Genomic DNA, 12,154 nt, shown 5'->3' on the forward strand with positions numbered 1-12,154 from the left:
CTTCCAGCTATTTGGGCTCTCTTCCTCTTGAAATGACATTGCATTACTTGGTATATACCAGGGGTGGGGAACCTGCGACCTCCAGGCTGCATGTGGCCTTCTAGGTCCTCAAGTGCGGCCCTCAACTGAATCCAAACTTCACAGAACAAATCCTTTTATTAATTTAGTACATATTATATTCATTATAATGACTTATCTAGCTACAAAATATACATCCCAGGAGAATCTAAGCTACCTGAGGCTAGTGAATGTTTTCACTTTAGTTTTTTTGTAACTTGAACTCAGCACAGTTCCCAGAATATTTCATTTAATAAATGCTTGTTGAATTGAATATTTACACTAAATATTGGTTCAGTGAATAAATGGAATTCTCTTACTACCCACTGAATTAGTATTTTTTCCATTAAACCACTAAAAATAAACCACTCTTTTTTGGGGGGGCAATTTATCACTTCACCAACGTGTCACGGTTTGAAAAGCAAAATGATAATGATATCTGCTTTAAAAATTAGAGGATATTTAACACATATTATCTTGCTTGATCTCCATGGCAGTCCTGCATAGGTGTTTTCTGAAACTCTAAAATGTATGTGTGATCTTACAGATGCGAAACCTCCCTCCATCTAGGCTGTCTGCAAACCATCTATGCCTTCCCATTCTGTGTGATTCTTGACCAAGTTCCTCCTATTCTAGTGCAGGAAGTCCAATCCAATGGAACCTTCTCATTCTCTCAACACTGCATGGAGATTTACAACCTCAGAATGATCTTGGAATTCTCACTAACCCCTAGCCCCCAGATGAAAATTGGTTGTCGAGTCTTATTCAATTCTACCTCCACAACACCTTGCATCTGTCCCTTTCTCTTTACTCACAATCACCACTCATCACTTCTCATTTTGACTGTTACAACAGCCTCTTAATTGACACAATGCTTCTACTCTCTAGAAGTAGAAAAGGGGGATATCAGCAATTACTTAGAATAGAAAGAGTCAGCAACTACTGATCCACCCACTTTCTTTTCTCTTCTATAAGATACTTATGAAGCAGGTGAGTTCATGTATGAAGGGGAACCTTGATGAAAACAAGAGAAGAGGCCATTGGTATTTTCATAATTCATTTTCTACAGCAGACCACATTTTCCCAGACACACACTGACTAGAGATAGATGGATTTGGACTCTGTTGATCTCACTGCTTACTGATTTCAGAAAATTATTTGAGTGTTAAAATTCATCACAAGACACCCTGATGAAGAAATATAGAAACAACTGCAGCCCCCTGTAAATTACAGTCCCAGTTCAACGACTTTGGTCAATGATTTTTGATCATTGATATCAACTGAAGTATAAAACGCAGAGACATTCTTGTCAAAGGTGTTCACTAGGTCACACAGGATGCTTGTTGAAAAATCCAGCTAGCAGAAAGATCTCCCTATAAATGCCACGGTCATGTAAATGCTTTTGTGGCTGTGGACTGTTTTGCAACCTAGAATATTACATAGCCTTTTTAAAAGACACTCAAAAGATAATTGACTTAGTAATCCACAAAGGCAAATGTAAGAAGATGAAGCATGTTTAATGAGTAGATTATAACAAGAAGTTTGATGGGCATCCCATTGAGTTACATTATAATATCCAGTTCTCTTAGCACTATACATGGACAAAAGAACAGGGCTCAGAGCTGAATTGGAGGATGCTGTGATGGGGCCCATTTGATAACCTCTGTGGCCTTTTCAATAATTTCAAGTTGCATCTCACTGAAAACGTTCATTTTTTAAAAAAATACCAATATTTTCCCAGGGATGCTAAATGTGAAGGTATCATGGAATACCATGACTTTATACAAATTTAAAGTGACTGAACATGAAAGGTGAAAATAAGGACTCTGCCACACATTTCCTACAATTATTTGAATTCAAGGAATATTTTAAAGATATCATCAAGGCCATTAAAATCTCACAAGGAGATGATCTAGTAGCTTATCTGAGATTGAGGGACAACAGGACGAAGACCCAAGGTTTGCACGTGTGGTAAGACCAATAGCTACCAGAGTTCCCCTCAACATAAGTTGGGCTAGTTTTTTCTCCCTCTAAAAAGTGACAAAGCTGTTTCCAGGAGTTAACTGGCCCAGAGAGCCTGGGCCCAAGTTGTACCTTCCTTGATGTAAGTTCCTAGAAGGTTCTGGCCATCTGATGAGGCTTCCATGTCAACCAAGAGCATAAAAATGCCCACCCACAAAAAAAGGCCCATCCACATGAGGTTAGGTCCTTCAGACACGGCAGATATTAATCTCTGTGTGAATCACCACACAAGTGGCCATTTCTATGCAATGGTTAAGTAAACTTCCTTTTGTTAATTGTTATCTAATCTTTTAGTGCCTCATTACATTCCAAGACTGAACTAAAACTAACAAGAGACTGGCCTGAATTAGGCCCAATCACCAACCTAGTATTCTGGTACCCACAAAATATCAAAATAATCAGGGGTACAGACTTGAGTATGTTGGACATATCCACCCTGGATGACTTGTGGAAAGATATGGACAAGGATAATAAAGAAGGTGAGAATATATGGATAGATCACAATCTTTGGCAGTGGAAGGAGAAGCCATTTTGAGGACATCGTGGGTATATAAAACATGAGCCACAGGAAAGTAGGGACCCCACCTTCGTTTTTTTAAATAATTAATTTATTTTTAGGTTTCAACATTCACTTCCATAAGATTTTGAGTTTTCAATTTATTTCTAATCTGATACCTCTCTTGGAGATATTGCCACCTCTGGTGGTCCTTGACTCTAACCCATTGCTAGCTAGCATGATGGTGTTTCAGAAAACAGTCTTCTTCCTGCTTTCCCCAGACCTAAGATCTGACACATCCATGACCTCACCTTCTTTAAAATCTGCTGGTCTGCAAAGTTCTAGAGAGACTTTAGTGAATATAATGCCATACACCTAATGAAAACTCAAGAAATTAACTGTTGAAAAAAAACTTTCACGAAGACACCACAGATTCGCCGTCTTCTTCCCAAGAGACAAAGTGACAATTTTGGTTTAGAATGATGCCACTTTAAACATAATTATACCTTTTTTTCCAATTTTAAAGAGTGAACTTCTCACATCGTTAGCCTTTATTCAACTCATTGTGTGCCAGCAAGTGTAAAAGCAACAGTGCCTACTGACCATCAGGGAATCAACTGCTCCTTTAGATACCAGAGGAAAGGATGCCAACAAAACCCCAGAATTGGCCACAGAATCAGATGGAATTTGGCCTGATACCAACCGACCACTTTTTACTGAACTGGTTGTAAACAGAGTTTTCTCTTTGTGTCTAATAACAGTGATTACTAAGTGTGTTCTCTAGCCATACTAAGCAGGGTTTTCTTTCATTCTCTGCCTACCTCTGTATTATCTGTGAACCAGTGACTCATAATTGTGTTCCTCTATCCTAAACCTTTGGCCTGACTATGGGAGCACCTCATAAAAGTCCTGACCATCCTGCCCTCTTCACAATTTGAATAATAAGACTTTTTCCCCTACAAAATTAACTGCTCTGAGTAGGTGCTAAAGATGAAAAGGATTTTAAGGAAGGGATCGTTAAGATGTTCTATATTAGAAGAAAGTAAAGCCCACAAGATGAGAAGAATTCTGTAAAAGAAACTGTAGACTCGAAGTTAATTAAATACCAGGACATCATGTAAGATGAGGATTCAATATTTCTTTCCTATGTTGCAAGTTACAAAATGATTCATATTCAGACTCCCCTGTTCCCACAAACAAGCAAAGATTCTCTCCCCTTGCAAGACATACCCGGACACAAAGCCACAGTGACGAATGCAAAATATCTTTAAAATAGATCAACCCAATATATGATTTTTAAAAACACCATTTCCCAAGCCTTGCAGTCACTCTACTTAGCATGCTGAAATGAATCATTGTAACCTGCGAAAGGTTGAAAGACTGTTGCAATTTTGGATTCCAACGAACCCACAAGGGAAAGGTGGTTTCCATGGTTATTTCTCGGTTGCTAATTACATAGCCAATCATAATGGATGATACAGTTAAAAAACGAGGGCAAAAACATCAACTAGGCTAAATCACCTGATATGGAAAAGGAAAAAAAAAAAGAAAGAAAATTGTTTCCAATCTACAGACTTCAACTTTAATAATGGTATAGCCCATTTTTTAATATACCAAAACAGTTTGATTCTCCTAATCATTAAAAAAAATATGGCCTAGAAAATATGATTTAGAAAAATAGATGTAGAAAATGTTGCTTTTTCCAAGGTACATGAAACATCATAATATTAATAATATGATGATGATAGCTAGCATTTATATAGTATATTGTGATTTACAAAGCACTTCACAAGTATCAGCTCAGGTTATCTTATGTAAAACAAGGAGCACTGGCATGAATAATTAAAAATCACAGATAATCCACCCACCTGCTTTGAAGTCAAGCCCTGGGGTAGAATTCACTGCTGCCAAGTGACACTGGGATCCTGTTCAAATCACCGGAAAGAATGGTCCAGTTCTAAGAATGTGTGCTGCTATTCCATTCGTAAAATAATTAACAGTCGACTGAAGTCCACAGGCTTTTTTTTTTTAATGAACATGTATTAAACAAAATAGTCCTATTATTTTCTCCCTCTTTCTCTCCAAGGAAGGAAGGGAAGAGGGGAAGGAGGGAAGAAGGAAGGAAGGAAGGAAGGAAGGAAGGAAGGAAGGAAGGAAGGAAGGAAGGAAGGAAGGAAGGAAGGAAGAAATTTTGAGGCATCCATCTGTTCTATACTCTCAAAAGCAAATTCAATGGACACAATCCCTGCTTCTAAGACAAGTAACAGCTGGGGCTCTAAGGTGTATAGGACATATAGATAGATACATGAAGTATGGAGTCTCTTTGCTTTAGGGTCAAGCAATGGAGCTGGCCGGCATTTGGGGGAGTGATATGTGAAGGCAGAATCATGGGAGTTTTAGGTTTGGGCAAAGAATGATCAGTAGGAAAAGCTGCTTCCAGTTTCATCATCTGTAAAATGATATGGATGGATGGGGAGACCACGGAGGTCCCTTCCCATTCTAAATCTATGGTCACATGGTAACTAAATAGGAAACTCTTCATGGAGAAGGTGGTATGTCAAGAGGCAGGAGAATTATGGGGAACAGCGAAATGAAAGAGCAAAAAGTTAGAGTCAGATTTTGTTGCACATTCCTCATTTTCTCTTTACAGGCAGTTATACTATACTGTAGTCCTGCCTCTGGCTTCCTGGCTCGGTGACCAACGCTAAGGAAATGGACAGATTGAGAGAAATGATTCACTGAGGATCGCTACTCAAATTCTAATAAGTATTAGTCAGTTCATTATGATTTTGTAATGGGTAATAATTGTTAATTATTTTAATATATTCATCTACTAATGCATATCTAGTCCATCACCTAATAATAGCTATAAGAATAAGCAACATATTAATCCATACTTTGTATAAATCATGTAGGAATATAGATTCTAATAGAAGGATCCTTAACAGGCCTCAGACTTTAATGTAATGTTCTTCACTTGGTTACCAGCTATAGAGCTTACCTGTGCAACCACAAGAATGCTGACATGAATATCTCCATCCTGTTTTATTCAAATTTCATGACCAAACCAAGCATACAGGGTAGCACAGTATGGAAATTTCCACCCCCCACCCCCACCCCAAGATATTCTTGGAGTGTATGCATAGCTTGAACCGTCTCCTCCTCCTGCCTAACCTTAGGAAGAGCTGTCCATCTTTTGACCACCTAGTCAGTGAGATATCCCTTGCTTCTTCCTCCTCTTTCCCTCTCCCCTCCATTTCCCATGTAGCCTTTATGTGTTGGTGTTTGCCTTTAAGACCTAAGCTGCTGGAGCATAAGAATTGGTTTGTCTAATTGTATCCCCACTCCCAGCACCTACTTGACATCCAGCTAGGGCTTAATAAATAATCTTTCTTGAGACTTGAGACTCGTCTGACATATCATTTTTGCTTACTTTAGCCTATGTGGCATATGTCAACCAATGAGATCCTGCTTCTTTCACATATTTGAGTATCAAACTCTATAAATACAAGGTCCTAGAAGAAGGGGAAATCTCAGATAAGGAGAAAGATCTGAGGTCCACTTCATTAGAGGGGACCATGGACCCTTTAACAAAGTGCCACTGGCTCAGACTTTTGCCTCGGTCTCTTTTATTGTAGGTTGGACAATTTTAATCCCTACAAATAGCCAGAAAGATGAGAGAGAGTCTAAGCTGAAACGTGACTGAGGTCTTCCCTGGGTCCTAAGTAGGGATGTACAAATCAGAAGTGGGACCTAGGATAGAATCACCTCAGGATGGCAATTTAGGCTTGTGAGGAGGAGGGAGGGAGGAGGCGAGGGGGAAAGAGAGAGCAGGGAGAGAGAGAGGGTGGGGGGTAGAGGTAGAGAGGGAGGAAGAGGAGGAGGGAGGGAGGGAGAGAGACAGAGAGACACAGAGAGAGGGAGGGAGGGAGATAGAGAGATATAGAGAGAAGGAGGGAGGGAGAGAGTGAATGCAATTCCCTAAGACTGTGCAGAGAAGAAACTAACCTGCATGGGTAAAGTGAGTTTCCCTGTATACAGAAAAATCACAGGTCCAGTCCTACCCCTATCCCCATTCTTACCAACTTGCAATACAGTGAAAAGAGCATCATATTGGGAATCAGAAGACTTGCACTCAAATCTGGCTTTGTCACAAACTACAGGAATCACCTTAAACAAGTCACTTGACATCTACAGACTAAGGCCCAGAAAGAGTTTCTCTCATCTATGAAACAAGGGGTTGGACTCCATAGTCACTCAGGTCACTTCTTTCTCCAAACTTCTGCTCCTGGGTTCCAGTTTAAAAAGCCACAATTCCAAGTATCAGAAAAGCACCCATTTGAGTGAACATGAATATAAGTCATTTCAGTCATACAGCGGGTATTTATTAAATGGTAACTGCCAGGTATTGTGCTATAGTGCTAGACTAGAATGACAAAAATTAAACAGTCTCATTCTGTGTGTGTGTGTGTGTGTATACACACACACATGTTATATGTTATACAATATATATTATGTATTATTATCTTATCTTATATCTTATCTTCCCCCCTGCTCTTCTCACAAGCCTGAATTGTTTTTCAGTTATTTCAGTCATGTCCAATTCTTTGTGACTGTTTGGGATTTTCTTGGCAAAGATATTGGAGCGGTTTGCCATTTCCTTCTCTAGATCATCTTATGGATAGAGAAACTAAGGCTAACAGGGTTAAGTGACTTGCCCAGGGTCATACAGCTAGTAAGTGTCTGAGGCTGGATTTGAACTGATGTCTTTATTGACTCCAGGCCCAGCACTCTATCCACTGTGCCACTTAGTTAAATTGCACATGGCACCACATAAATGATTATGGTTTCTTAACTGTGAAAATCTGAACTGATGCAAAAGCTATAATAGGCAGCTAGGTATTAGAACAGATCGGGGACTTGGCCTGGGGTCAGGAAGATCTGAATTCGAACGATGTCTCAGACACTAATCAGTGCTTATAACACAGTGCCTGGGACAGGGGAGGCACTTAACAAATGCAAGTGTGACCCTGAGCAATTAGCTTAATCTCTCTCAGCCCCAGTTTCTCCTGTAAAATAGAGGTAAATATAGTACCTACTTCACAGGATTCTTGGAAGAATTAAATGCCATAATACGTGAAGAACCTGACCCTTAAAACATTATATAAATATTAGCTGTTATCAGCATCAGTATCATTATCACCAACTTTTAAAGGTTGTAGAAGAAGGAGAAGGAAGAGAAGGATGAAGATGAAGTAGATGAAGATGGAAGAAGTAGATGAAGTAGAAAAAATAGACAAAGAAGAAGAAGAAGCAAAGAAGACAAAGAAGAAGATGAAGATGAAGAAGAAGCTCTATACATAGTCAATACATGAGGAAAAGAATTCTTGCATCATCTGTAAAATGAAGGTAATGGCTTTTTTTACTTCTACTTTCAGATCAAATTGCTTTCTATTAGAAATTGCCAACTTTTGTTGTAGTCAGATGAGTTAATAGATGTTTTAAGAGAGATGAATATTTATATTTCCTTCTTTGCTTTTCATTAAAATGAAAAGAAGAGGAAAACTCTACTGTTCAAGATTAACCATCTCAAGTCATATCATACCTCTGGGTCTCAGTTTCCTTCCTGTTCTAATATTCAAGGAACAAGCTTCTCCCAAGATCCTTCTCTACGATAGGTTAGTCTGGAGAAGAAGTTGTTTTCTCCCCTGAGTGCTGGATTTGAAGTCAGACGACTTGGATTCAAATTATGACTGCCAATTACCACCAGTGTGACCATGTCAACGTCAAAGACATCTTCTAGATGTTGGGGCTTCACTTGTCAAAATAAAGTTGTTGGACTAGTAAGCCACCAAGACCCCCTCTCAGTTCTATACCCACCATTCATGATCTAGTTAAAGAGGTAAGAATATCAGCTATAAAGGGATAGATGAGTATCATCAATCATGGGATGCACCAAAGCCACACTAATCAAAGAAACCAATTATTGACCCTTGACAAGCAGCATGGCCTCTGAAGCCATGCTTCATGCATCTCTACTTCCACTGCCAGGACAAATACAATACTTCTTTTTTCCTTTTAATTCATCCAGACCTGTCATTTCAAGGGTTTGAGAAGCTCCCAATTTGAGGAACCCTTTCAATTAATGCAGGTCAGCAATTCATCTGCAAATTGTAGTCTTAGGGGTGTGTGGCAAAACTGTGTGTTTAAAGGATGTTTACAGGGTCATGTAGCTAGTACATGCCAGAGGCAGGGCTTAAACACAGGCCTTCCTGACTTCAAGGGCAGCTCTTTATTCTAAACTCTAACCAAGAAAAAGGCTAAATAAATATACTTAATTCAAAAGGAATAAATCTATTTGTATCCCAGGATGTCACATGCAGAAAAGAATCATAATAGATGAGAAGTTGTAGATGAACTGTGATCTGTCCTGGTAAAAGGCTTGCAATAATGAGACTTCAGATCATTCATTAGAATACATGATATGATCTTTAACTCTTTGGTTGAAAGGAATCTCCCATATTTGAGAACTGTGAAATCCTCCAGAATCCAAATAAGCAAGAAGGAGCTATGTCCTGAACAATAATTTGACCACCACCATCGTCAGTATCACCATCAGAATGGTCACCCCACACTGTCTCATTTTGCATGCTTCTACACGATCTTCTTGAAGGCACTGACTGGTGTCTTATGGGTTGGCTCTGGAAATGTTGCTTACTTCACCACAATATTTCCCAAGGTGCGGGCCTTCAGTTTTTGCATACTGTCATCCAAAATCATAACTGTGGAGTCAAATTTAAAAAAAAATAAATCTGGGGTAAAAGTGACATACTGCCATTCAAGTTAAAAGACTGTTGAAAATTTCCAGACAAATCAGAAATACAGCATACCTTCACATTCTCCTGAATCAAACAATAACAAAAAATTCTATAGAATAATATGTTTTAGTTTCTAAGAGGTATTTTCTCTAAGAGAGCCATTTCCTCATAAGAGATATTCCTTCCAAGAGTAGAAATATACAATAGTAATAGGCTGTAAATCAATGCATTCCTGATTAAAAAAATAAAAATAAAAACCAAAACAGAGTACAGATTCAGAGCGAATGGAAGACTATTATTTTTCTGCCACAGACTCCCTAAAATAAGGTGTGATGGTTGACATTTTCTGTTAATGTCATGGTAAATATTTTACATCCCTTTAAAGATAGGCTGACTCTGTTTAGAAAAAAAAAAAAAAAGAAAAAAGCCAGATTTACCAAGACTCAAAGGCAGTTACAATATCAAGTGTTGGAAGAGATCATCATCATCATCATCTTTTCCTCCTCCTCCTCCTTCTTCTTCTAACAAATGAGAAACTGAGTCCCAGAGAGGTGAACTAAACTTCCCAAGGTCACAAAGGGATTAAGCAGCACAGCTGGGATTTCTTTTCAGTCAGGGGGTTATAACCTTTTTTGTATCATGGACCCTTTGACATTGTGGTGAAGTCTATGGACCCCTTCTCGGAATGTTTTAGAACTTATAAGAAAAAATACACAAGAGTACAAAGGAAATCTATTATATTGAAAGAGTTCAATATTAGAGTCAAAATATAGTCAATAAATATATAAAACATTTTTAAAAAAGTAATGGGGTCTTTGTTATAAACCCCTAATTTAAACAGGTCCAGCCTTTTCTCTCCTCCCAAAAAGTCTTTATATCTCAACTGTGACTTATAGACACCCATAAAAGAAAGTGACTGATCAGAACCAGGAGATCTTTGCCCTGATTTAAGCTTTGATATTACCTTACTGTAATCCTTGAAGGGCTGATCTTAATAACTTTCCTGACACTGTCTCATGGCTTTCAGTGCTAAGTTGCCTCTCCTCTGAAATGACACAGGATGCTGTTGGCATCCGTTTTATTAAGTTCTCTTCTCATTATATGCTGCCCATGAAAATAAATCACCAAGTCCTCCTGAGATCTTAATAAATCTTTGATGTTGCTTCACCTCCTTTTCTTTATGAAAAACAGGAACCAGCATGGCTTCCTTGGGAAGAGAAAGAGGCCATTTCTTTCACCTTCCTCAAAAGTGACTACTTCTTTGTTGTGAATTAAAACAAAAACAATAATGTTTCCAAATTTCTGGACAATCTTGAAACAACTGGAAACTGAAAAAGCTGGTGTTTTCTTAAGTATAAAGCATTGGAGGCTTGAGTCCCAAAGCAGAGCTTCTGCATGTAAATGACTCGCCCCTGGAAGAGTGAAAGCCTTTTGTCATAGCCTGCCCATGGGGCTACAAAGCTTAACTCTTTCTTACAACCAGACATAAAAATGTTGCAGAAGGCCAAATGATAAATGTGCTTAACATCTCTTTCAATCACCATCTCCTGGAAATGTAGGAACACAAAAGGAGCCTTCCTAACAAAAGGAATGCAGGGAGCAGACAGAAGCTGAACTCCTTGCAATTCATTTTGTAGGGCTAAGTCACTCACTTCGTCATAGCATTTCTGCCCTAAAAAAATCATCTGGGATGCTTCCACATAAGAAAATCTGTCAAAACAATGGCTCAGTGGTGCTTTCTTCTAGAAGCAAATTTATCATTGAAAAAGCAAAAACCATTTTACAACATGAGTCAAAGGAAAAAAAAATCCATGTTTATCATGGCATGAGGAAGCAAGTATTTACGGTTTTTCCCCACTAAAGATCTTCAGTTCTAGTCTTAAAGTTTGTGTTAGAGAAGGAAAGGAAAGCCAGGCATGTGTCTGGTAAGTACCCTAGATTTCAGAATAAGAGATTTCAGAATTAAGATATAAGACGAGAAGCGGATATAGGGAGGATGTGAAACTTACAAGAATGAAACCATGAAAGAACAAAAATTCCATTGATGAAGAAAAAGAGGAGTGTGGATGCAAAGGGAACTCACCAATCAACTTAATTTTTTTTTGTTTGAAGGTATGAGTGAATCATAAGAAAAAATAAATGGAAGAAGGGCAGATACTGTTCCCATTTTTTTTAAAGGAGAGAGAATGGAGTCTATAAACTATAGGCCAACGAGTTTGATATCAACTCCTGGCAAAATTCCACAATACATTATTAAAGAGATGGGACAATTATTGAAAATCCAGGAAAGTGAGCCAAAGTGCATGGCTTCCTTGAGGACAATAGATCAAGCCAGATAAAACTCACTTCCTTTTTCGGCAACATAACTCAACTGGACAGATCATAGAAATGCTGTAGAAATAATTTACCTACATTTTAGTATTTAATAATATCTCGTGCTATTCTTGTAGGAAAGATGGAAGAATGTGAACTAGCTGATAGCATAATTAGATGGATTTGGAACTGGTGGATCTTCCAAACAAAATGGAGACATTCATGGTTCTATGTCAACTTAGAAGGACATCTTCGGGCAGAATCTATGTTTGACCCTAAGATGTTCAACATTTAAAAAAATATGGATAAAAGAAAAGAGGTAATATAATTATCCAATTTTCAGATGACAAAAAGCTGTACTACAAAATCAAGATTCAAAGAGATTTTTACAGGCTAGAATTTGGGGTACCATTGAATAAGACAATTTAATAAAGATAAACGTAGTCTT

At 38.3% G+C, this 12,154-nt stretch overlaps 1 protein-coding gene across 1 annotated transcript in view; it reads right to left on the minus strand.

The window, feature by feature from the left end:
* ACSS3 (acyl-CoA synthetase short chain family member 3) overlaps positions 1-12,154 on the minus strand; it is a 233,562-nt gene that overhangs the window by 19,760 nt on the left and 201,648 nt on the right. The window contains 1 exon segment of the mRNA XM_036759566.1: positions 9,294-9,357. Within this exon segment, the coding sequence (XP_036615461.1) occupies positions 9,294-9,357 (64 nt within the window).

This window comes from Trichosurus vulpecula, chromosome 5 (genome assembly GCF_011100635.1).
Source record: "Trichosurus vulpecula isolate mTriVul1 chromosome 5, mTriVul1.pri, whole genome shotgun sequence".
NCBI lineage: Eukaryota > Metazoa > Chordata > Mammalia > Diprotodontia > Phalangeridae > Trichosurus > Trichosurus vulpecula.